The following is a 27,493-nucleotide window of genomic DNA, read 5'->3' as shown; positions in this document are numbered from 1 at the left end:
GGCAATTTCGACCAATAGAATTTTATAAGTCAAACAATGTACAGGTGTGCAACGTAGCATACGCGCTAGTGTGAACGCAAGAGCCCGTGGCAGCGCTCCGCCGAGCATCGCCATCGGCACCTTGTGAAGGCTTGGCAGACAGCTCACTATAGCGCACGACACCCCGGGCTTTTTTCTAATCGCCTTGGTTACGCCTGCGCCGCAAGTCATGGGCTTTGTGTTGCCAGTTGACTGAGGTCTGTTCTGAATGCAGACCTCAGTCAACTGCTCCTGCAGCAATCCCCAACAGCCTCAGGAACTTGAGCCTTACTGCCTCCAGCACCTGGTGTATGACGGGTTGGACGTCCTTCGTGATGCGTTTTCTAAGCTTCTCCGCAGTTTCCTCCTGAAAGAAAAAATAACCAGCACTTACTTTTAACCCACATATATCCGCAAAGAAATTATAACTCTGGACATTTTTACTAGTCCAACACATTATTCTGCTAGTCTTGGTGACTATTTTTATTGCTGGAAGCTGTACTAGTGTAGGCGGTTTTGTTTCATCATATTTTCTGGACTATAAGTCCAGAAAATATGAGTCCAGTCTTTGTATAAGTCACACACCCCACTTTTTGCGAGCTTCAAGGGGAAAAAAATTGGTATTTAAGACATACCGGCAAGTAAGGCGCACTTATTTTAACTCCGCCGGCATGATGAAATGCTATTATGCGCACTTGTACACTCATTGCAAAGTACCCTACTTATCCATTTCAGGGCACTAAATCTCTGGAAACAAAGTTTTTACAAGCCATAAATTCTAGCAGAAAAGAAACTTAAACCAACACTCCTCTCAGGCACAGAAAACCAACATTTATTGCGCTTCACTAGAAATCACTGAAGGCCTCATCCTCCAACACAGTCAAAAAGTACAGCTACTTCGGCTGGCAGCATCGCTGGGTCATCGTCATCGGTTTCTGAATAACACTTACGAGCTGTTGTAGGCACACAGCTGGCGTTGCTTCGGCGGCATGGCGTGCTCGGGGAAAAAAGAAAACACTCATATTGGTCGCGCCATATTACATAGTTCTATACATATATGTTGCACCATTGTACAAGACGCACCGATGAAAATTTGGGGGAAGAAAACGTGACTGATAGTCCTGAAAATACGGTAGTTTTGCTATGGTGCCCATTAAGCTAACAAGTATATTTTTTTAATAAAAAAGAAAATATTGAAAAAACAGCGCCAGAGGTAAGGGGACAATTTGCTGGTAATGCATTATTCATTATGATAGACATCAGATGTATATATTAAATCACCAATGAACAAAATCACTAATTATATTTTACTTATCAGCTAGACGATGCATTGTAATTTCGGAACTGATGCTGTGGCCATTGTGCTGCGCTATGAGGACAGGTAGTTAGAGTTCTAGTTGGCCAGTGCATCAGCTTGTTGACATAGCCTACTAATACATTATAGTGCTGGCGCTGATAGGCCTGGTCGACTAATAAACGCTCGGTCTGGTACTGGTAGTCTAATAATACTAGGCCAATAGCAGCAACAGTAACCTAATAGACTATTACATTAGTGACACCCCCAGCTATATGAGGGGGCTTAGTGAAACTATTAGCTGGGCCAACAATGTACTGTAAATATTTGCTTATAAGGTGAGGATGCAGTTGAGGGACCCTATAAAATTAACTTAATTATGCACATTAATAAAAGGGGTTACAGAGTAGCCAAGGAGTAATTCAGACTCGGCAGGGATTGCCCAAAATAGCAAATAACCAGAAGCCCCCGAAATAGTCAATGTGGGTTATAGGTTAATTTTGCCTTGAGGTGTGACTTCACAGCTACACACGTTTCGCCTTATGGTGAGGCTTTACAGCGGTATCTCGAGTCTAAATGCGGTGAAGCCACACCAGAAAGCGAAATTCCCACTTCTGTGAAGTTACACCTCAAGGCGAAATTTTCATGTAACCGCGCACCGCCTTTGCTGTTAAATTCATCTCATTCTCAATGTGGGTTATACCTTCAAAAGATACGGTGCTACCTCAGCTGCCAAGTTTATTAGTTGCTACGGTTTGCACGGACATTTAAAATCTGCATCACCGTAATTGTGGCACTGCTGCCGCCATATAGAAACAATAAGTCAATCTATCAGCCTCGCAATGAGGCAGGCTGGGTGACTTCGAGGCTAAGGAGTCTGGGAAAAAGCCTCGCCTTATATTCGAAGAAATACAGTATTTCGCAGTAAATTTTGAGATGTTTCGAAAGCTGTTGCTGATCTTAGGATTTTCACCTTCACGATTACCCAGCTTTAGTTTTGCAAGTGCAACATGTGCAAACAGTATTTTTGAGACTGAATCTAATATGAATTGAATAGTGTCAGAGCAGAATCAAATATTGAACACTTTTCAAATTGTTTCTGAATAATGAGCAGCCGCCATCACAATATAAAACAATGCTCATGTCCTAGTATACATAATGTTAGCAAGTCTCTATCATTTCGTTGCACATTATGAAGCACTGCTTATTAAAAGCACAAGTGGAACATTAGGAACAAATAAACAGTTCATTTGCGGACATGGGACTCTTCAGACAGTACGAGTGATCTCTGTATAACTGGCAAAATCTTCCTCCCTGAATGACGTAGTTTGCTCCACTAATAAGTTGTCATGACTATAGTATGTCCATGGGTATAAACATTTATACTTTCGGTAGAGATTTATGTTTATTGCACACGATGACAAATCGACTTAAAGACTGAATTTAACAGGACACTATTTGATTGGTTATTTGAGAATTTTGAAGATTTGCATATCCCTATTTAACTAATACCATACAAACTGGAATATAAGTTGAGACATGTTCTTAAAAAAATAAACAGGCTAAAGTCACCCCTGTCTTATTAGTGGCCCTTAGCAGAATTTATCCATATTAAAAGGCTATGGCTGGCACGGCTTTTCTTTCTTGTCGCTGTGTATTGCTGTGTGCACTCTTCCAATCAGCCTCGTGCATGGTATGGTTTCTTTTTTTGTCTAGTGAAAAGAACACCACCTACGCTCATTGAGAGCAGACTTGCCGAACAACCACTCCAAGACACTGCAGGAGAAAATTGACTGGCGCCCCCTACTGAGGCCCCTGAGGCATTGGCTGTTTGCACGGTTAGCCTCGTGTCCTTGGCTGCTTCGGCTTGGAGCCTAATCGGCGCTGATGGACCCTGCCTGCTCTCACCCTAGTTGTAGTTGCTTCACACTGTGTTTCTTCCCAGGCGGTTCATGCATTGAGTATGGCTTCATCTGCTGAACAGAAAGTTCATTGACCCTTCGCCAGGTCTCTATGCAGCCCAGGTGCAGTACATTGCCTCTGAAACGGCGAATATCACGAATATGCCACCAGAAATTACAGATTCATCGATGACAAGCCAGTCATCAAGGGATCCTAGCAATGCCAAGCACAATGAAGCGGATCCAGGTTCTTCCCCACCACCAGGAGACCTCATGGAAGAGAATCCGACTATGACAACCACTGGCGGACAGGCTAGACTTGGACAAATTTGACGGTGGCAAATCCAAAGTTGTGTGCCGCAAACGGCAGGCAAGTAAGGCCGGCTGCGATGACTTGAACTCTGCCAACACTGGGTGAGTCGAGGGCTGTGCACCGAACGATCATCGCGACAACAGACTTGCTCGCCTCCCCCACTACCGCTGAGAGACGAGAAGGTTATCCTACAACCACTGGGTGACCTTAGCTAGCATGCTGTGGACCAAGGCAGGCCTGGAGATGGAAGATTGGGGGTACCTCATCCTTCGGACTAGACTGGATCAGGATCTTATGGTTGTTAGTACACCGTTGTTACAGGTGGCCAATGCCCTACTTAATAAAGCCACGCATGTTGGGCACCTCAGGCCCTGGTCAAATTTGAGGGCCTCTGACTGCCTCGGTTTGTACGCTTCTTTGAGGCGGAGATGCACTGCTATCCGCACAGTCCTGGTCAACCGGTGTGCAGGACATACATGAGGATGGGTCACCACACTGACCCCTGCTCCACACCGGACATTGTGCATTGAGAACTGTACGGAGTCGAGAACTTTACTCCCTCGCATTAATGTACCCCTCACCACAAAACCTGCGACAGGGATCATCCAACCAGTGCAACCGGACTGCCCAAATTGACAGCAACAGCCCTTCAATAAGACCTAGGTTCAGACCTAGGAAGGCGTTCACATAAAAGAAGTGGATACTCTGATCAAATCCACTGGTTTCGCTCAGCTGACCAAGTAGCAGCAGCAGCCACCTCATGCCTGCTCGGCCTTGCTGGCACGTTCAAAATTCCAGGTCCGAGTCCAGGCACTACAAAAGGCCAACACCTATAGCCGACCCAGGGTCAAGCGCCAGATCACGGTGCAGCTCCCATACAAGACCACACTCGCGGATGCCAGTCACCCACCCTGCAGTGAAGTGTCAAGCTCCACTGATGCCACCCCAGCCATGCAAGCAAGCCTTGCTTTCTAAATCTCTGGACACCCAGCAGCTCATAGATCAGCTGTCCTTGCAGGCCCCGGCACCTTCCACCGCAAAAATTGCACCCCAGGAGGTAAGCGGGGCAGAAGGCACTTCACAACTCAACACACAATTTCTCCAAATTTCCACCCTGTCCTTCCGAATGTGGGTGAATACCGAACCCCTCCGTGCACTCAATTACCTCTTGCGAATGCACAGCAGGAGACTCAGTCACTCTGGCAGAAGATTACACAGGTTATTGGCCGACATGGTAACACCTATAGAGGGTTTCACCACTTCGGCCACAAATACATGCACTCAGCTCGCCCCCAGCCATAGGAGAATAATCCACCCCTATTCGTGACCGCTACTTGGCGATGATGAGGATGGAGGTGACGCATAGCGATGGCCAACTAACAGTGTAGAAATGGGATTGCAGGGGGTTCTGTCAAAAGCGGGGCTCCCTGCAGCAGTTCGCAGTCACAATCAAGCAACCTCCCGATGTGATTGTACTACAAAAACCCAATTGCACCCTAAAGCTAACAGTATATAACGTCTAAATGAGGAATTCGTCCCTAGTAGGCGCTCTGGTATCAAAAGACTTGCGTTCCTGATACTTTAGACACAGATATCCTCCTCCAGATTCTAGGAATCATCACGCAAGGCAGACTTAGCCAAAGGCTTTACATCCTGAATGTACTGTATAAAGTTTTTTTCCCTTTATAAAGCATTTTTTTCATCGCCTATTTATTGAATTAAGACGCCTTGGATGCGCACTGCTGGTGCACGGGGACTTCAATGCACGTCACCCGGTGTGGGGCTACCCTAGAGCTACAGCCAAGGGGATGCCTCTCTGGAGTGTCATCTGTGACCCCCGCTTTACTTTGCATACAGAGCCAGAGCTTCCCACACCGGTGGGAAAGAGTGTTTCATAACATGATCTATGCCCGGGCTTTACCTTCTCTAGGTATGCCGGATCAGCCATTGCGCACAGCCCTCTTGACAAGCACTTGGGGAGCAACCACTACATTGTGGCCACGGTGCTACCTCTCCGGAGGGTTTGGCAACCTGAACACAAGGTCCAGATCCCGAACTGGACATTGTTTTGGGTACGCCGTCAGGATCCCTCAGTCGAGAACGGGTATAAGCAATGGCTTTCTGATCTTAATGACGATAAGGAAGCTGTCAGGCGCAATAACCACAACTGAGAATGCAGAATCAGGGTGTGGGCCCCCACCTCCTTCATTTGTGCAAAGCACGTTGCAGGCTTACACGCAGTGTTGGATCTGGAGGACGATCCCAATTGCTGTCCCCCAGATATTGGACCTTGTCGTTGGGTGCAGGAGTTGGCTGAGGTTGAGGAGGACTTTGAGATGAAAACTGGAGGTTTATTTACATTATTTACAGTGAGAGTACAAAGAAATTAACAGTCATAAAGTCATTACGGGCCGGCAGTAACTCGGACGCTGCGGCCCGTGGCAAGAAGCTCGAAAGAGATGAATGAAGGAATGCTCTAGGAATGCCCTCTTGCTGCTCCCGGTCTCTGGCTTTTAACCCTTTCTGTGTCTCGAAGTCACGTCACGTTCGGCCAATCGGCGACCCCGCTCAGGTGGCGTCATTTTTGGCCAATGGTAGGCGCCCGTGCGATTGTGTCACACCCGGCGCACAGAGTCGCTCCTTGGGCCCCAATTGTCCGAGGGCTTACTTCTCTCTGCGGTATTGCCTTCCCTGTCTGCAACTGCCTTCAAAAAGGCGGATGGGCGGATTGCTGCCAGGGCTTCACGGTGCATTACAGCCGTCTTGCCTCAGGACCCACGTTACCTGGAACAGTGCCAGGCTCTCGCTACACTTTCGGGAAGTGTCAAGCAGTGAATAGCTCTACCTGCGGTGCACCAGGTGGGGGACGCCAACTCGTTTGCACATGCCACGCTTCGGGAACGGGGTAGATGTGCTTCTGCGCTCCTTAATTAGCTGTGGCACGATTCGATGTGGTCTGGTGAACTCGAAGGAGGCTCAGGAAAAGGTCCCGTATCTAACAGCAGGTAGAAATGGCAACGCCTCAATAGAACGCTTCGCAAGCATGTTGATCTTCTATCAAAAGAGGCCGAGGACTGTGCTCACATTCTTACTCACAATAACTGCCGTGGCTCTTGTGACCGGCTAATCGGGAAACCCAAGTGAGGCCAAGACTTGGTCCTCCTGAGGGCCCCAATAGACCCTATTAACAGCAAATCGCACTCCTCCCAGCAACTCTGCACTCTCATTCACGCCTACCACGACGACCCAGAGTGGCTCCAGCAGCATTCGTCTCCATTAGTTCCCCGCTGACCTACTCAGATTACCGTCATTCTGAGAAAGCAGATAAATTCTTGGAGGATCACCGCTGAGGAGGTCTGCATCATTCTCCAGGATTTAGTGAGCAATGAGCAGCGGCATGCAGAGAGTTTTCAGCAGCGTTCAAGATAATATGACTTTGCCAGAGGGAATGGCAACATGGCCGCTTTGCGCCACTTCTGGATTTCTTTAAAAAAAGTGTATAGTATTGGTGGGGAGGGGGGGTCATGAAAAGAAAAACTGCTGGTAAACGACAAACAGTCGTCTTATGAAGACACTTCTGCAAGTTTGAATGAATGAAACTGCAGTTCCAATGATGGATGAGCGATACCATTGTGGAAATAAACATTTATCGATTTTTTGCTTACTTTTAGAGAACAGCTCTCAGGCGCCCGTTCCTGCATTTAGTGTCGGCGTCCATCGGCGTAACTGAGTGAATGAGCGCGGTGGGGAATAAAAGACGGCGATAGTGAAGATAGCGGGAGAAGAAAAGCGCAACGAAACCATGAGGCGGGAAGCTGAGGAGGAAGGTATGGCGAAACTGTGAGAAGCGTAATGCCGCATAAGACGGGCTCTGCGGCGGCGACCGCTACGAGATGGCACCAGAGTAGTGCACCGTCATCTGTTCACCGATGGCATGCGGCAAGCAAGTCCACTGATACCATATCTAGAGACAAGATGCTGCATGAACAGAGGTCTGTCTGCAGTAGCAACTGTTAATCGCACCCACGCGTCACTCATGCGCTGCCACTCGAAATCTCCCAATTAGTGAGGCAGTCGCGCCACACCTCTCTCCATTTGCAATGTGCTGCATGAGAAACATTGTCTGCGCCAGCCAATATATCGCGAAATGAAAACCCGCATAGCGCTGTGCTCAAATTTCACATTAGGGAGTATTGTAATCGTAAGTAATTTTTGTCTTTTTTTCCTCCTTAACCCTTTAAGACGGTGAAAAAATGAAAAAATAAAACTTGCGAAAAAGCGATTTTTTGTGTGTGTGTGTGTGGGCGAGTGAGTCTTATGATCATATAATGCATGACCATGCAAAAAATTTTTGTCAGCAAGGTAGAATTCGCTAGGATTATTAATTTCATTACACTAACAAAAGCGGGCTTCACAGCACACAAGTTAGTGTACGCTCCCAACATCACATGCAAATGATTCTCGTGATCATATAAAGCAAGACCATGCGAAAAAATTGCCAGAAAGGTGAAGTTTACTAGGAAAAACAAAATGTTTTACAATGTAATAAAGGTCGGCTTCACTGCACACAGGTAAGTATATATGCTCCCAACTTCACTCTTCAACAGCTTCTAATGTTATTTACAACAAGCACAAAATAAAGCACGCCACTTGGAAGAAGCAGGAAGCAAAACAAGAGCTCAAACCATTGAGCGTCTGAGAAGCGCTCGACAATCCGGTCTCGTCCGTGTTCTTGGCAAGTTCTTGCTTGATGAGCTGGGGTCATCTTTCGTCTTAAAGGCTTAAGGTAAAGGGTTCACCTATATTCCAGTTTTTATGGCAAGTCGACTTGTGGAATTTGTTAATGAGCCGCCTGAACGTTGCTATTTGTCGTGTTAGTAATGTTCATGAGGCCAAATATTGCTATATGTCAGAGATGATTTTAAAAAAAAACAGTATTTGTCCTGGCAATAAACATGTTCCTGAATCTTAGACAATCAACATCTGAGAAAGCCACAAAGCTGGCAGTCAACTCTAAATAAACTTGAAGAATAACATTAAAAGACCCAGAAGTATTTCAGAAAAAAATTTATTGCTACGTAAAAGCAAGAGAAATATCTCAAACATTTTCACTTTTGTTCAGGAAATAATGTTTCTTATTGTCGTTGAGTCACTGCAGCATCAACATTTCATCAAAAAAATTTTACTTGTTTGAAAGCCCACATAGCAAAGCAAGTTGACTACTCACATGAAGATCCCAGTAGTCCTCGTGGCCAGCACCTGAGATCAGAAAGAATAGAAGGCTAAATTGATGCGATGAATAACAATCACTGCAAATGATCAAACAAATATGAATGTGAAAAGCTTCGATTTGCAAATGTGTTGCTAATGTACATCTAGGAACACAATCAAACACTGCAATGGAGACCGTATAGTTGGTATTCCATAATCACCAGACACTGATGGGAACACCCTGTGGCTACTTTCCAAGAGAATGAGAAATAAAGAAAAAAGCAAAGCAATGATAACGATCAGCGATAATGACTATATGTGGTGCGCTCAGTGGGCAATTCCAGTTGGCACCATGGCATGCAAGTCATAACCGGGATAAGTGACAAAGGGTGAAGGAATATAAAATTAAGTGAAAGACTATAAATACGACTCCTGGTGTTCTTTAAGCATGCACGCAGTCCTCGAGGCACAAGCGTTTTCATGTTGTGCCCCCAGTGGAACGCTGTTACGGTGGTTCGCAATGAAGCCTGAAGTGTGTGCCCAGTAGCAATATGGTCATAGCCACTGTGCTACAGTCGCGAGTAACTTGCATATGTGTTTAGCCTAGTCAGTACCAACCTGCAGTTGTTTCTGGTGCTTCAGCTGCCTGCAATTGCAGCTGCCCCGAGTCCACTGAAGTCTTTGAGCTCTCCACGGAGGGACCGTTGTGGTCGGAACTGGCGAGGTGACGAAAAACTAACATCAGCAGGTGCAGGCACATTGCAACATAAACAGCAACACTGGCAGACAGGCTCTAAAATTTAATGCCGCACCTTACAAATTCCACTGACAATGAGGTTTGCCAACACAGCCCAACAGGTTGTAACTTGTACGGAGACTAGTCTGTTTGCTTGCACATATGTGGTCTTTTAGCCCATGTAATTGTTAACAGTAATTTCGATGAGGCCATGTGACCCTCTTCAAGTGTACTATTACAGCCTATTCAGTGCTCATGCCACTCAAAAGCGAAAATGTTTGCAGTAAGTGTTATTCGTAATGCATACTATGCTGACACTTAAACGAGACAAAGGCTTCACAAGTAGATAGAGCCTAGGAAAAATGATACACAGCGACTAAACGAGGGAAGCCACTTGCTGGAGTCTAAGGCTTTACATGACACTGTTGATATTATATGCTGAAGTAACTAAGGTTTCACACCATGATTTGTGGTATGTACTAAAGCAAAAAGACAGCACTCGTATCAAACGTGAACCAATTTCACTGCTCAACAGTCGGCCCTTGCTTAAAGACCAACTGCAACAAAACTTCGCTTTTGATGAATTGGTTATCAATGAGCAATAAGTTGATGCCAAATGTACTGAACTGGAGGGTGTTGCAAAACAGTTTGCAATATAAAATATGCCTAGCTAAAGCTTACCTGGAAACTCCACACGTCTCGGACAGTCTTCCAAGATCAAAAAAAAAAAAAGGAAATCTACTTATTTGTTTCTCCAGGGTCGTGTTAAACACACAAGAGTTCACATATACTTTTGCACAAAAATTGTGCAAGTCACTTGCGCTGCGGAATGATCTTTGTTATACTGATTGCAATGGTAACTACGCTAACCCTGAGAGCCTGCGTCGCCTGGACATGAGACCACCGTGGGCCTCACATGTGGTGAAGCGCTTGTGCATTTTTATTCAGCCTAAGGTCGAAATGGACGCAGCGCGGAAGAAAACCAGCCTGTACGGATATGCGCCTTGCCACCATTAGCGCACTCCTACTGCATATTACACACGCAAATGTGCCCAAACAGTCTATCGTCATATGTTGGCAACGAGTCAACCAGACAGGCTGTTGGCTCATGTTTCAGTTTCGGAACTGACTGCCTGTTTGAACCAGTTTTCCTTGCTCCTCGTCCGGCCTAAGCCTACCCATCCCTTGTGCGTCGCAAGGCCCGCTGACACCTCACCATTCCTTCGTCCTCGGGCCTTCCCGTCTGGCCGCTGTGTCAGTGACTGCGAACACTACATAGATGCTGTTAGATTCAAAAGCGACTTTCAGCTTCCAGAACAAGCAAGTCTACCCCACTTACACGTAACCCTGCGAGCACAAATGAAACATGTCCAGCGCCAAATGTGGTCCCACGAATCACAAAGCGAAGAGTCCTGCCCCCTGCAACGATGGTCTCTCTGCAAAGTGCACAAAGTGGTCTTCTTAACCCAAAATGTAAGGTGGAAATGCATCTTAAGTGGGGTTTCTAATCAAGCATTAGTTTCCGCTGCTAGCAAAACCCAGAAATTGCGTTCACGGAAAGCCCTTTACAAGAAGACAATTAAACCCGCCGACGTAGGCATCCCATGCCCGTAGTCACTCAGCGAAAAGACTGACTGTCATCCACGTGTTTTTGCAGAACGCACATGGGATCGGGAGGCCTTTTACGTTATTGAAGCAGAGTGGTGCTACATTTCTTGCTGATAACGAACCCCCACATTTTTCACAATCTATTCCATAAGTGTAGCAAGCAAAACTGAGATACACCCTGGTCATTCTTCTTTCATGGCATTTACCGCCCTTCAGATTCAATCGCTTGTTTGACGTCATCTGACGAACAGTGCCATTTCGAATTAACTGGCATTAAATATGACCAATGGCATGAGAAGCTCTGTGCAGCATTCGATGTATCGAATGTGGTGTCGAATGGGAGCCCGATACATGCGTAGTACAGCGCTGCACTTAAGTAGACAACAACTCAGTGTATCCGAGTTTGACATATTCAGGATCGACTCATTACGGATTGTTGGACGTAATTAAGTAAACCTAAAAAAAAACATTTCTAGCCGACATCAGCAAGTAATGAATATGTGTTCTCATAAAAAACACTGTATATAAGGGAGATACTCCCATGACGGATGAAATTTCATTACTGCAGGGTTTGACCATTCCAAGGTTTAACCGCATGTTAAATACCCCTTCATTTGGCAGAGCATGTGCATGCAGTTCTGAAGGCTGACCTCACACCAGCTGCTTCCCCAGTGATGCCCATGCGCCCCAGAAACTTGAGCCGGACTGTCTGCAGCTCCCGTTTGATGACATCTTGGACTGTTTTCGCGATGCGTGCGGTAAGCCACTGCACGGTTTCTTCCTGAAAGAAGGAATAAATGACAGTTGCTTTTAACACATAATATTCCTAGCAAAAATTATAAACTAGAGATTTTGTATACTATTCTCTTAGTCACTGTATTTGTTTTGCAGAAATTTGTAGTGCTAGCTTAATAGGTTTTCGTCTTACTTTTGCTGTGGTGCCCATTAAGCTAACTGGTTTATGCTCAACTCTCGATCAAGCATTCTTTTTTAACGAAGGAAATATCGAAACGATGCTGTCGAAGATATGAAAAAAATTTTCTGGTAATTCATTATTCGTTATGGCGGATGTCGGATTTATACATTAAATTACTAATGAGTTGGCTAATCCACAGAAGCTATAATTACATTTTAATTAATAGCCTTAAGAGTGCGCTGTAATTGTAAATCAATGTACCCTCCTTATAGTACATTATAGTGCCAGTGCCAATAGGCCTATTCGACAAAAGGACACTTGGTCTTGTACTGTTAGTCCAACACCATAAATGTGTCAGTAACCTTATAGACTATTAAGTTATTGATGTCCCCAACTGTGTGATGGGGCTTTTGGGAAACTTAACTGGAACAACATTATTTTACAGTAAATATTGAGAATGAATGTCTCAAATATGCCGCTAGTCTCGAGATGTTTGCAAAGGAGGCGTCACTTCACAATTACCTAGCTTCAATTTTGTGAATTTCAACATTTGCCCTAAAACGAACCAATAAAAGCCAATTTGTGGAAGTTTGCAATTAGCTTCCTGAACATAATTATTTGTAATATTAGTAATGTTCTCTACATGCCACAGATGATTAAAAATACACCAGCATTTGCCCTTACAATAAACTTAGTCCAAAATCTTAAACAATTAACATCCTAGAAATCTACAAAGCAAGCAGACGGCTCTCAACAGCCTTGAAGAATAATAGAAAGGACCAAAAATTACATCACAAGAAAAAGCATGGCAAAAAAATTCTTTAAATTTCAAATTTCTTTAGAAAATTTATTTTTCCCATTGTGGTTAAATCACTGCAGCATCAGCAGTTAATCTAAAGTAACTTTTCTTGTTTGAAAGTCAACAAGTTGACTAAACAAGTGGAAAGGAACGATCCTGGCATGCAGCAAGACAAGTCAACGAACTCACATCGAGATTGTAGTATTCGTCATCAACGTCACCTGGAAATAACAATGAGAGGGGGAAGAACAAGATTAAATGTGAACAAGGCTAAAAAAGATGCATTATTTCGTACCTGCTGTCAAGATTTTGAGTGAAGCAAGATTTCAGCTTCTACGCATAGTATGAGGTCTCATGTTACTGTTGACAAGATGTGTTCTACTCTATGTTATCCTGTTTGCATTTCATCTGTCCAGAATAGTACATCATGCTTTTGCAGCTAATCAGTCCACTCTGAATATGGTATTGAAAGAGTTGGCTTTCTTTCAATTAAATTATGAATTTCGTTGCCTTATAATATTAAATGTGCCTTTTCTGTGCCATCGTCTGAACGCCAGCTTTAAGAAGACACTTTTTACCCGCAGCATAATTTCATATTAAACATGCAGTTCACCAGATACCCTAAGCCGTGTTACATTGTTTTACCGAGTTTTTCTTTTTGGTTTACTAAACTATTATTGTTATTATTGCTTGCATAAATGTGTGACCTGCTGATATTTGTACTGTTAACAGTACTTTGCAATCACTATTAATTTAGTTGCTGCTGATATGTATTACTATTCTTTGTAGTTTACTGCAAGAGGTCCCACTAAGGAGTCTCGCTCTGGGTCCTCTTTCTGCACATTATATGTGCACTAGTTTATATGTAATTGTAGTGAACACCAGAAATACTTAACTGCAAACAAAAGTCTCAACATCAAAGATCAAATCATGGGGTTCAGTGCCCCAAAGCAATACAAGGGCTACCAGAGACATCACAGCAGGAGCTTCCTTCACACCAAAATAATGTATCAAAAGCAAAAGCTCTCATGGAAATAACAACTTTTAAAACATGCTATACACATCTAAGGACATTTCTGGCTGAATGTGTGCTTCAAGCTTGAGTAATATGTGTAAAGTGTTTCAGTAAAACAAGTTGGAAGGTAGAAGACTGGGTCGTCTACCAACAGTCCTCAGAAAATTGAGAACTCTCGGTGCCAGAATGTCGTCACGTAGGCATGGGTTCACTTATTTCATTGCTTTTTACAATGGTTTACATCACGCATGTCTTCACAGCGGCTCTTTTTAAATACATGCAGACACGAAATACTTTGTATTCTCACATCTGGCAATTTGGCATTCCCGTAGAGAGTTCTCAAATCAAGACTCCATTCTGCAAACTTGATAAAGGTCACAGAAGAAGCGAAAATATGTGATCTGTCTTGTGGCTAGGCGCTCATCATAATTCTAAAGATGCGAGGAACATGGTGAAGATAAATTTTCAGTGGACAGAAATAGTGCCTGAAGGGGTTATCTCGACCAATTAGGATTCTTTAACAGGCACCTAAATCTAAGTAATACGAGCATTTTTTTATTCTGCCCTCAGTGAAATGTGCCCATGGGGGGCTGGGAATCGAACCCATGAGCTCATGCTCAGCCGCAAAATGCTATGGCTACTGAGGAGCCCAGCACACACGCGTACAAGCTTACACAGCATATATACATTAGGGCCAATTTTCTTGCTTCAAAATCTGAAGCGTGGACTCTGCTTACCGTACTCCTCAGTCAAGTCATCTCTGCCAAGCAAGGCTGCTGCCGGTTGCCTTGTTCCAGGCATGTCAGAACACGCTGCCAGCTGCCCGGGCAAGGTGCCGGCAAGATCGGCACCGACGGAGCCTTGAAATGCTGTCGCTTCAGATGTGCCTGCAGTGCTAAAGAAAGAAAGAAATCAACAGTAACAGAATAATGAGTTGGCATGCATACATAGCTTGAAAATAGAAAGGAAAAAAAGAAAAGGCGCAGCTTCACCCTTCTGCACCTTTTCTTTTTTTTTGGCTATGGCAAAGTATTAGAACATAACACAAGGTAAGGCCCATAGCTTTGCTGGCAACACAAAATGTAGTAGGCATTCGCTTAATGACTAAACATGTGTGGTTTCATGTGCCTAAATACATACGCGAACAGGGTTTACTCAATGGCCACGAACGCTTGCAGTCGCAACACTGGCATAACAAAGAGCGCGTTAGTAGAGGGAGCATGCATGCTTGTCCCCAAGGTAACATTCCATGCTGTCACCCTTTTTACCATTTCACTGTATCACGTCTCCAAAACTCAGCAAATCACATATGCCTTCCAACGCTGGGCCCTTTAACATTACCTCGATATGCAGCTTATTATAACAGTAGCACACTGTGTGCAGGTAACCCCTCTTCACAAAGACCACCTGTCCTTCCAGCAGCGACAGTGATGCTCATTTCAAATGTCCACAGCCTCATACAAGATATAGGTTATGTCGACAGTTAGGACGAGGACAGCGTGCTCCTGCACCGTTAAATTCCGTAATATGTACGACATCGCTCACACCAACACCTACCATGCACCAACAGCAAGTATTGGACAGCAGTGGAAACTACCTTTAACCTTCCTTCACAAACAAGACGTCATTTGTTTGGGTGACTTTAACTGTCACCGTGAAACTTGGGGCTATACTAGTAGCACTCCAGATGGTAGACAGTTCCTACAATCAGCATATGAAGCACATCTTTCCCTATTAAATGACACAACAATGCAGACACACACAGGGAACCACATGGGCCGCACAAGAGAATGGATATGGCACAACACAGGTGGAACACTCAGCAGTGACCATTGCATATTAGAGGTTATCGTACCCATTGTAGAACAAGGGCTCGTACAAAGACTCGCTGCCCACGAACACAGCTCATAGACTGGCATAGATTTACACGAATGCTGGCTGACAGTACCATCGACTCTCTGCAAGAATGGGAACTACTCCTCAAGCAAAGACATAAAGCAACCATGGAGGTGGTGCAATAAACACAAGTCCAACAACAGGTGGACTGTTATCTCATTGCTCTTTGAGATAGCACCACAAACTAGCCCGAGCCTGGAAAAAAAAATACAAGAAAAGCAAGCATCTAAAAGAAAGGTTGGTCAATGCTACTGCAAATAATTGGATGCAGATTTGTGAAACTACAGGCAGCAACATGCGTACAAGGAGAGCATGGGCACTTTCCTGCAGCCTCCTGGGCCATCCAGAAAATAAGGATCACCAGGAAGCACTTCAAGACATTTCAGTGAGTGACCTTGCTGAACGCATTGCAGATCACTGTTTCCCTATAGCCACCTGTCAATCAACACTTCGGCAACTCCCTGAGCTGGAGCCCCAAACAATCGTTGAAGTGGACCAACTGTTCACCATGGGCGAGTTAAAGGCTGCCCTCAGTACGAGTAAATGTAATACGGCTCCCAGAGAGGATGGCATAACAAATAAGATGCTACGCAATTTCCCAGACAACTACCAACATTTACTGGACATGATAAACATGGCATATATGCACAGGATGATCGCTTCCGTGTGGAATGAGGTGAAAGTAATGCTCATACCGAAGCCTGAGAAGCCTTCGACTTCCATCTTGAACCTACGTCTTATTTCCCTAACCTCGATTGGATCTTGAACCCTGATTACAATGGATCCAAGAGAACAACACTAAGATGGATGCCAGAGTAATCAGTTTTCGCAAACTTATGTCAACGCAACAGTCGGCAGTTGACAAAAGCAGCAGTCAACTACAAGTTATTGTTGGGCTCGACAGTATGGGTACCTTCGACAATGTTTCTCACAAGGCTGTAATAGAAGGTGTCCGTGATACCCAACCAAGACAACTCTTTATCACTACATCAGGGGAGTTACACGGTGTGGGCGTGGGTAAACAAAGTCACAGCATGGACTGCAAGGCTCTGTCCTGTCATCCACCCTGTTTTCACTCGAACTCTACCACCTCTCACACAAACTCTGGCATATATATCTTGAATCCACAATTTAGGCTGACGACATCACACTCTGGGCATGCAAAGGATCCTCAGCTCAACTGAAAAAGACCTTACAGTAGGCCATAGACACCATTAAGTGATACCTCTCCACGATAGGGCTAACTCTACAGTACCAAGTCTGAATACTTGGTCATCACTAATAGAGCAGGCCCTCTGGCAGAAGAGTATTCGCAAACAAATTTCTCTTGCAGCAGGCCACAGACACCATAAAGTAATTCCTCTCCACAAGAGCGCTAACGCTCTACAGTACCAAGTGCGAATACTTGGTCATCACTAATAGAGCAGGCCCTCTGGCATAAGAGTATTCACAAACAAATTTTTCTCACAGTACACAGCAGTGCGATACTGTGAAGTCAACACATGGAGGCGCTTGGACACTGGCTCCAAGACAATGGCGGTGCTAAACCTCAGATGCATCGCATCACAGAGCAACTCTTACAAATCAAATGGCTACTCAAATGCATTACAAGGAAGGTTAGAGGTCTCAAAGAACACCAGGCACTACAAATCATTAAAGCCATAGCAATTCCCATAGCCATGCATCAATACTTGCAACTTATGAAGATGCAGAAAAGTAAACTGGAAAGACTCTTCCGCTAATTAGTCAAGACGGCACTTGGTCATTCAGCGATACTATCGCCTCGGCCATCACGCGCACACTGATTCATTGGCTTGTAGAGCAAAATCAGATGAGCTGACTGGCTGGTTGAGCACTACGTTACACCAAGGCGATAATATCGCCAAAAGCGATCGTCTGTAAATACGTCCCCTGGTCTCCGCAAGTATGCCCCAATGCCAGGATTGAGGGGTTAGCCGCACGCTGCTCTCAACATCAGCCAGCTCACAAAGGAGGCACAACATACATGGTTCCATAGCACACCTCAAGGCAGAGCTCTTCTCGGCGCGCTTGGCTATCGGTCATCTAACACACCAGATTGCACAACCACACCGCCCGCCTTGGGCTATGCTAGACAATGCAGGGGTGAATCCTCTTCCACTAAACAAGAACCCAGAGATACACGTTGAGCAGACAAAGCATCTAAGACAGCACAGGAAGACTCTACTCTCTATACTGACGTCACTTCAGGACAGAGAGGGTGCAGAACACGAGTAGCGACACCATCAACAGCGTTCCTCTAGGGGCTACACGAAAATGCCACACTGCAGACTCACACGGAACTTCTGGTCATTATGCAAGTGGTTACTGCACATTTCTCACATGGCAGACATGCCATCATTAGGACTAATGGTCAGGTGGCATGTAAAGCCATTATCGCTAACTGCCTGGCATCAGACTTCCACCAAATAACGAGTCAACGTTTCACAGGACATTCAAACAGTACAGTCAGTATACAGTGGATTCCTGGTCACGCAAGAATTAGGAGGGATGAGACGGCATATGCCCTCTGATATATATGCCATTGATATGCCATCTCCAATGCATCTCTTCCAGGCTCCCCTCTGCAATGGCAGGAGCAAGTCTATTAACAATGAAACCTCAAAAAAAAAAAAAAAAAGTGGACCCTGAAGAAAACTGAACTCTCGCATGGATATAGACGGGAGAGACATACTGGACAAGCTCCAAATGAACACCGTTCTCCGCCAACCACCTACTCCAACCATGACAAGGCATTGCTGTAGATGTGGGCATCACCGCACTGCTAACGCCACACTTTATACACAACATACAGGGGAGGCCGGGGTGACCCTCATGTTAGGCATGCAGTGACTTGCCGGACAATGGCCACGTATTGTGGGATTGCCCGGGAAGCTGTGCTGCCGTGCAAGAGTAACTGGCCTCTATTCGACCTTCAGAACGGCCAACAACCCTGGAAGAGTGGCTTACGAACCTCTCTCTTCAAGGCATGCAGGCCCTGGTCACGCTTATCTAGAAGCTCAGCCTGGCCAACTGAAGAGACAATATATAGGTCCAAACTTGGTTTTGTTTTAATGTGAAAGCATTAAATGGCTCATGAGGCGTAAAATCCAGCGCTGGCGGCATGACCGCACGATGGTCCAAAAAGGCTATGAACCCTCAACCTTTGGTGGATGTTGAGACCACCACCTTTGGTGTTAATTAAGGTGAAATTAATTAAGCCACAGTTAATGAAGATATCGTTAAGGCACTCAAACCCACGGCCTTTGGCAGGAGTTGAACCCACGACCGTTGGTGTTAACATAAAGTTAATGAAGGTACCATTATTTTGAGTTAATTAAGACACTCAAATCCAAGGGCATTGGTGTTAATTAAGGTACAGTAAATAATATATAGTTAATTAAGGCACTCGAACCCTAGACCTTAGGTTGGAGTCAAACCCACGATATTGTATTGTGACATAATTAATGTCTAAGCATTGGTCACAATGCTCTCGCATTCATCCACATAGGGATAAGTGCCCCTAGAATTTTTTTTGTAATCAATAATGATTGTTCTTTCTCGCTCTCATATTCCAAAACTACACCGGACAAGCCACCATCCTGGCTCCAACATCCCTGTTGTCAACATCAGCAGCCAAGTAGGTAGCCATCACTGACTGTGCACATATGTACGTTACACTGCAATTTGTTTTCTTTTTATTTCATCTTGCTGATTTGTCTTAGAGTTTGGCATCGAGAACAAGAAAATAAAGCAAATAAGTTGTGCTGGTGGATTCCTTTCTCATTCCTAATCACAAGTCTGCACTGTACATCTCTGTGTGTCTTTTGCATGGCATTTCAAAGATTACATTCTGGGTAGCAGGTGATGGATTGATGTGGTTTAACATACCTAAACAACACAGGGGCTATGATAAGTGCAGCAGTGACACGCACCCAAAGCTTGGCGAGTGTTTTTGCATTATGCCCACATTGGAATGCAGCCATCAGGAGTTGAATCTGCAACCTCGTGATAAGAAGTAGAATGCCCTTCAGCCACTGATCTACTGCAGCAGACATTGCAGGTGCTCTATGTGGTGTATACAAGTGGCAAAAACCTTCAGAATTCAGCCAGTTTTAGCTTGTCCATAAGTGTATTACCATCTGTGGAATACTGGAGACAATGGTGATGATTTATTGGCATCCCCTTTGAAACGGAGCAACGACAAATTGATTAATGCTTCTTTCCGTTTCAAATCCCAGCACTTCTGAAAGGTCGGCATTTCCTACAGGTCTCGCTGGGTGAATACCTTCACATTCTATTCGGATGTGCTGAGTTGTTTCTAAATTTATGCTACAACACGCACATGGCTCATCCTGTTGTGAATATTTGCTCCAGTACATTTTTGCCCTTAGGCAACTAGCTCAACCTCAAATCGCAAGGCACTGCCCTTTGTGTTATCATACAGATTTTTCGTTCTAATTCCTTTCTTCCCATTCTTGTAAATCTTCATGGTCTTTTCTTGTTTTTAATGCAAAAGCATTAAATGGCTCATGAGGTGAAAAATCCGGCATTGGCAGCCTGACCACACAATGGTACAAAAAGGCTATGAACTCTTTACCTTTGGTGGGAGTAGAACGCGCAACCTTTGGTGGCAATTAATGCAAAGGTAATCAATGCACAGGTAATTAAGATAAAGTTAATTAAGGCACTCGAACCCACGACCTTTGGTAGCAGTTGTACTCTCAACCTTTGGTGTTACTTAAGGCACTCTTAATGAAGATATGATTAATTAAGGCACTTGAACCCCCGACCTTTGTTGGAAGTCGAAACCTCGACCTTTGGTTGTGGGAATCAAACCCACAGCCATACGTTGCGGCATAATGTCTAAGCACCACGCGGTGGTCACAATGCTTTCATATTCATACATGTAGGAATAACCATGTGCTCCTTGACATTTTTTTTTTTTAGCAGCAGCAGTGATGGCACTGTTTGGTGGAGCTTAGTTTAACCAAAACTATTATTGCAATGACAGGCAATGTGCTACACAGGTGTTGATGATGTAAAGGAGTGTGCAACACTGTAATGATACTACAGTGGCTTTTTCAAAATTTTCCTTCCACGAGAACAGCATTTAACAACAAAAAACAGTTTCTGGCACTTTGTAGTTGGACTAACTGCCACAAGATGCCACGAGTGCTACCGCTGTTCACAACTCCAGTGTTCTGGTATTCTGTAAACTGCAATACGTAGTACATATACGAACAAGCTAAAACTCTGTTGGTAATGGCCATTCATAATGTTACACATTATGTAATAGAAGCAAGCAAGCATCATTTCATTTACTTTCGTTCCGGACCAAGGCATTACAGAGTTGAGTGGGTGGTATCCAAACAAAAACAAAACACGTCTTAGCAGCGTAGTAGAATTACAATAAGGTGTGAAGAGGGCTTTCTTGAATTCGCTGGCATTGACGATCAATGGCCATTACCGCAGTTCACGTTCTACAGCAAAATTTCAAGCAATTTCATTACTCCACAAATAGGTACTCATTTTAGTTGAAGAAAACAAAATCTAATTATGTTTTAGTTGAAGAAACAAACCTAAATATTGTGCATTGTTGCCACTGTGCTGTCACAGTACAAAGAAGTGGCTGTATGTTTTTGGATAAAAACTACCAAAATAATTACAGCTGAACCCCAATGTAACGAATGTGGATCTAACAAATTATTGGGTACAATGAAGCAAATCTAAAATGCCTCACACCGATTTCAGCATGTAATGAATATGTTATCACGGCTGGCTCAAACCAGAAAAGGCCATTTTGAGTTCTCACACGTACAATAACTTTTGTCTTTCTCTACCCGGAAAGCATCCTCTGTTTTGCCCCCTTCGACAGCATGTGGTTAGTGTAAGCCAAAACCAGCAATAATTACTTTGCCCATGGGCTGAGCATATGTGTCAATATGCATATAATAAATGTTGGACACAACGAAGCTGATTTCATGTCGGATGCTGCTTCCATTCTAATGAAGTTTGAATGAAAGAGCAAATGGAAAGCGTGTAGAAACCAAGTGCTCACTTGCAAAGAAACTGAAGGACCTTCTGAAATGCTTGCTCAAAGCTTCACTGGAAAACAGCCTAATGCTTCTGGCAATCACCGTGATACTCACCGTGGCATGGCAATGCCGACAGGAGCAGGACATGTGGTTTTCTGTGTGGCAGCAACGTCAACTACTCCAGAGGACCGACTGCTGTCGAGTGGGACTGCAGCACAGGGCTTCCAGCCCGATGACACATCAGAGTGGACGATGCCACCCTTGTGGGAAGTAGAGAATGCTGTTGGTAGGCAGACACTGGGCTCCTGCAGCTGAACCGTCGTCTGCTGTACTGCAGGTAGGTCAATGCTCTTGGTCGGGTAGAGCGAAATGTCCTCTCCAGGAGTGGAGAGACACTTTTGGCAGGCAACAAGGTCGTATTTGACCGCTGCAAAACCACTGCTCCCCTTCTCGTCCCTCACAGAGTCAAGAAGGGAAGAAAACATGTCCTCACTGCGATTCACGTGTGGTTTCACAGGGCGCTCGCCTGTCCACACAAGAGTTGCGAGCCAGAAATTGCTTTCAGCTTCAACAGCATCGACAAAGACATCCACCTTGTTTTCAACAGCAGGGCCTTCCAACAACTTCCTAAAAGACTGGATCTTCTTGCCCTGCCCGTACACAGTGTCAATGAGCGTTAACACAATGGTGCCATCACAATGGCATTTTACGTGCCCCAGTGTTTCAGACTCAGCATGAAATGTGCCTCTGTACTTTGAAATTTTTTTGCGGGCGGAGAACGCTACACTGACACGCTGGTCAAGGTGACAGCCACCACGTGCATGTTTCTTCCTGAGGTCAGCACAAGATGGTTTCTTTTTTTTATTCTCCTCTACTGCAGCTGCAGTCATGGTAGGCAGCTTGTAAACATTATCGAACACTTTGGTAGACTGGCTGCGCTGGACTGTGGTCACCATGGTTGGCTGCCATTTCTCTTGCCTGCTCAGGACAAGGTTTTGCTTTACATCAAAGCACACCTTGTCGCCAACACTGGATACCTTGGGCAGTGCCTCTGTGGGTTTCAGCAAGGTCTCAGGAATGCAGCTCCTCGCAGCTGCAGTTGTGGTAGGTGCCTTGTAGGCACCATTGAACACTTTGCTAGACCCAGTGCACTGGACTGTGGTCACCATGGTTGGCTGCCACTTCTCTTGCCTGGTTGGAACAAGGTTTTGCTGTGCATCAAAGCACAGCTTACCACCAGCACTGAATCCCTCGGACAGTGTCTCTGAGGGTTTCCGCAAGGCTTCAGGAACGCACCTTCTCACTGCAACCGCAGTTCTGGTAGGTTCCTTGTAAACATCACCGAACACCGTGCTGTGAGACCCACAGCGCTGGATTGTGGTCACCATGGTTGCCTGCCACTTCTCTTGTTTGCTTGTATCATGGTTTAGCTGCGCATCAAAGCACACCTTGTCACCAACACTGAATACTTCAGACAACTTCTCTGTGGGTTTCAGCAATGTCTTAGAAATGCAGCTCCTCATGAAGAAGGCACACTCTGCACCTTCAGAACCAAAACTGATGAGCCCACTGTCGTGTTTAAGCAAGTGAATGGTGCCAATCTGGTTTGATATGTGCTCTTCATTGCCCACACGAGGCGCCACGACAGGGAGCAAATCGTGCACAGGCCGAGATGCGTCTTCATGAATTCTCACATTCGTAGCTTGGTACTGGGCACTTGTGCCTAAACCAGTCTTTTTCACATCCATAATGACTGTGTCCCCTTCTTGTAGACCTAGTCTGTTTGGGTCATTTGGTCTGCCATGCTTGACGACTGTCCTGTGCACAAAAACGAGTGCTTCCACAGGATATTTCATCTCAGCGAAGCCATAGCCACTCATCACATTGGAGATGTAGCCCTTGACGTCACGGAAATGTGTGATGGCGCCTGCCTCATCTTTAGCATTGAACTTGTGCTTTTCCAACGTGCCTGTAGACACCTGGTGGGCTTCCGAATGAGTATAGACTTTATCATCAGAGCCTATGTAAAGTTTAGTGGGAAAGTGACTGACAACTAACTCTATGGTTTCTCTTGTTGCCGCAAACCGTCCTCTGAATTTTGCAGGAAGTTGGGCAAGCATCTCTTCCAGTCTTGCAATAGGCACACCCTCTCTCCATACTGCAGTTTGGATATGTGCCAGTAATGTCTGCAGGGCAACAGCATCATCAGGCCCTGCCATGATGGGAGCAACCAGTAGCAGCTTCCTGCAGCAATAGAAAAGTACTTATACGGAATTGCCTTGTATAGTAATAACCAGAGCCAATCGTCTCTTTGTTTTTCCAGCTTTCACAACAGTGCCAAACATGCACTTCACTCTACATTTCCAAATAACCTCATAACTAGCAAATGGCACTATCACCTGCAGCGTAAACGTCGGAGGAGGGGGGGGGGGTAAAGGTGTTACTTAATTTGTATACTTGATATAGTGAATGTGCAAAATGACAAACTCTGTTAACCATGCCCACATAATTAAGCAGATATATATGCCATGTCCAACATTATTGGCATTTGTTCTATTCATTTGAACATAACAGCTTTTACAGAACAGAACAGCAGGAAGCAGCTGTAGTACCAGATGCTTCCCGAGCTTGACTATGGCATGAACATCACTGTGGCAACTTCACCATGCAATCAAAATTACTTCTTAGCAATGCAGGAATATCCGATACACTCGAAACACTTCCATACTACGAGATGGCAAGCTGTCGTATTGTTGGTATTTGTAGTCAATGGACCTCCCAATGTGATACGTGCCTGCTCTTCATGCTACCGGCAGGCAGGAAGAGGAAGTGCGCCTCAGCTGTTAGCAGCACGATAAGCATGCTGTGCACGCGGTCGTGTGCGCCACACGCACGAACAGCCAAAATCGTCAGGTGTGAGGAAGACAGCTTGTAGCACAATTAAACACATAGATTGAAAAAAGAAAAAAGGGGTTTCGAAGAGAGGGCGATGTTGGAGATGGAAGAGGTGTTATTTTCTGCAGTCCTTGAAGAGGAAGCTCTAGCTCGAGCCCAACACTGATGCTGCCTATTCAAATACATGTAAAACATAAAAATGCTGAAACATGAAAATTTCTTGCAGTTGAGAGGTAAAATCAAATTCTACAGTGATAGAGGCAGAATTTTGATTTAAGGGCTGAATTTTTTTTAGATGGATTTTCATAAATTGGTACAGTTGAAAAAAATATATAAGCATGAACTTTACATATTCGTAGCTCTGCACGAAGGACAGACTTTGAAGTTGTGTAAACTGAATCTATTAGAGCATCCAAAGCGTACACATTTGCGAATTTGTTACATTGCTTACATGGGTATTGCAGAAGTTCTACTCACATATTAGTGGTCTATCTGAGAGCCATGCATATATAGCACATAAATTTTGTCCACTTTAGATGAACTATTAGATGCAATTTACAGACCTATGATACCATTTTTCATTGCCGACTTGCAAACTTCAGTTTCGTTTTCTGAAAATTTCCTATCTTGAACATTTTTTTTTTTTTTTTTTCAAGGAATCCATCACCTAAAGCAAAGCTTCGCTGCCACCAGACACTATAATTTAACTTTTTTTTTACTTGAAATGCAATAAATCTTGTCAAATTTGGTTCTGTGGTTCCCGAGAGAAATGATTTCTCCTCCCCCATGTATTTAGCTAGGATCCGCCGGTTCAGGGGTGGTCCAGTGGGTTTTCCTGGTGGTCTGTATGCCCAGCTGCATCATCTTGACACACTTCCCTACTCCCCAAAACCGTTGCATCTCCAAGATACGTAGTGCACCATATATATACCAATGGGAAAGAGATGGTACGTACGTTGATCCGTTCACAGAAAAAAAGAAAAAACTTCGCCAGAAGCGTCGAGCAAAATGACAAAGCGCTTAAGGCGTTCTTCGATCGCGTGCTGTTTTCTGAATGCACGATAACATATTGCGGGTCTTACCTCAGTAATGAGCCGGTCTTCAGGTGAACTCATGCAGTATAACCGAGGCTCCCTAGGAGATGTGCTATAGATGTGTAGATAGCAGATGTCCGCCGTTGTGCGCCGGAAGGCAATGAAAGAGCGCGCGGACGCAGTGAACGCGTGGCCGATATGTAGCGTTCCGTGGTGCAGACGGCTACATATACATGCGGCAGCACCTTTCCGTCTTCTCTTGCGTGCTGTTTCCACGGTCAATTCGAGTAGAGAATGGAGGAATTTTCATTTAAGACCACCCACCGCGAGGACCAAGCGATGACACGTCGGGAATGTGTAACGCACCCACGTACGCTTTGAACGCACTGTGCGTCTTCGCGCCATTCACTTGTCGGACATCATCATCGCCGCAAGCTTGAATTTGCTCACTCGGGCGTCCCATTAATTTATAACCGCACGGTGGCTTTTCTGCAAGCGGTGTTGTTCCCATACAAGTTGGTCAACATAATGTTTGCGTCCGCCTGCAGTAGGATGCAGATTGAGCGTCACTCGAAATGTCGCAGCGGAGCGCTTTTGCTCGCACGTCGACCTCCACTTCAAAGCGGCGACATAGAATGGCGACATGGCGGCGACATCTCAATAAATTATAGAGTTAATATAACCAACTCAGTATAGTAACTCTATGCAAATTAAACCATTTCCGAACGTCGTTGCCCCATCTTGCGGTGGCTATAACAGCAAGGACAAAAAAAAAGGGTGGGGTCAGCCAGTGTCGATTGACGCTAAAGAAATTATTCCATGTTAAATGCTGATTTCATATGTTCGGATCATTGATTCATATTGTAATTCACGCGTGTTTAGCGTCGACACTTGGTTAATTGACCCTCTGTTTTTCACCGGTTGACGCTGGTGTGCGCCCCTAGTCCTGGTTTTCTTATTTCTCTTTCACGCTAACGCAAGGCATGGGGGTCAACATTTAACGTGTTCAAGGCGTGGGCGATGCATTTGCACGTCCGGCGGCTCATCCCTTTCTCCCTGCCAGTGCTCCGGAGCTGCCATAGAATGAAGAACGAGCTGCTTCCCTCCGATTGGCTCAAAATGCCGCCATTACCAAAATCGGCAACATGGCGTAATTTGAAAGTGTCCAGGACGTCCAGAATAGTGCCCTAGCTCTTTTCTGTCCCAAGCGTGCAGTTGCATGCTAGAGGCACTTCACTCAAGCCAACCTCTGCCTTTCTGCCAGTAAAAATTCTCTTTCCCCTCCATCCCGATGACGACAATTTTTTGGCATGCCCTGTGAAATGAGGCACCAACAAATAGTAACCTAGCTTGCTTGATTTAAGTAATCTAAAAATATGTATCATTCCAAATGACGTGAGGCTTGCTGGCCAGGTAGCAGCGCAGTAGTGGATGACATACGAGCACATGCCTCGTCACCTGTAGCTGTCCGCATCACAAGGATGAAGGCAATATCTATGATGCTTGTTTAGGGAAGAATGTTGACGAGAGGTGCATGGGCGCAAGCAAGTGTGATGGGCACATATTATCTAAATACGTTTATTAAAGATTCATACCCCTTGTGTTGCATCTTTTCTAACAGTGGCACATCCATTCTGGAGAATGTGCCAAGAATCGGCACACACAGTGTGCCCCAGTTGTCTGTTTCGGCACACTCCCAGTGGCACACAGCCAAGTTGTTTACTAGGCCAGACAGCTCCAAGAAGCAAGTTTGCTGTTCGAGCATAGTGACCCAAGTTGTCTATGTATGTCCACGTATACA

General features: G+C 44.9%; 1 protein-coding gene across 1 annotated transcript; it reads right to left on the bottom strand.

Annotated features, from left to right (window-relative positions):
- Positions 1-5: 5 nt before the first annotated feature.
- Positions 6-26,435, bottom strand: LOC126527338 (uncharacterized). Its single transcript, XM_050175129.2, has 8 exons — positions 25,741-26,435; positions 21,878-24,007; positions 14,549-14,706; positions 12,986-13,017; positions 11,732-11,862; positions 9,356-9,453; positions 8,754-8,785; positions 6-385 (listed from the first exon to the last, which is right to left on the bottom strand). The coding sequence occupies exons 2-8, from the start codon at positions 23,980-23,982 to the stop codon at positions 257-259; spliced, it is 2,685 nt and encodes an 894-aa protein (XP_050031086.2). The 5' UTR covers positions 23,983-24,007; positions 25,741-26,435; the 3' UTR covers positions 6-256.
- Between the last annotated feature and the right edge of the window lie 1,058 nt (positions 26,436-27,493).

The sequence above is a fragment of the Dermacentor andersoni genome, chromosome 9 (assembly GCF_023375885.2).
Source record: "Dermacentor andersoni chromosome 9, qqDerAnde1_hic_scaffold, whole genome shotgun sequence".
Taxonomy (NCBI): domain Eukaryota; kingdom Metazoa; phylum Arthropoda; class Arachnida; order Ixodida; family Ixodidae; genus Dermacentor; species Dermacentor andersoni.
The sequence above is the reverse complement of the archived record's forward strand: the minus strand, read 5'-3'. Positions and strand labels throughout refer to the sequence as shown.

Bases quoted from the DNA above. Each gene is read 5' to 3' on its own strand.
- LOC126527338 (XM_050175129.2), bottom strand. From the start codon at position 23,982: ATGGCAGGGCCTGATGATGCTGTTGCCCTGCAGACATTACTGGCACAT. The intron at 13,018-14,548 runs GTAAGCAGAGTC...TGTTATTTCCAG, and splicing joins TGACTTGACTGAGGAGTACG to GTGACGTTGATGACGAATAC. The intron at 11,863-12,985 runs GTGAGTTCGTTG...TCCTTCTTTCAG, and splicing joins ACGAATACTACAATCTCGAT to GAAGAAACCGTGCAGTGGCT.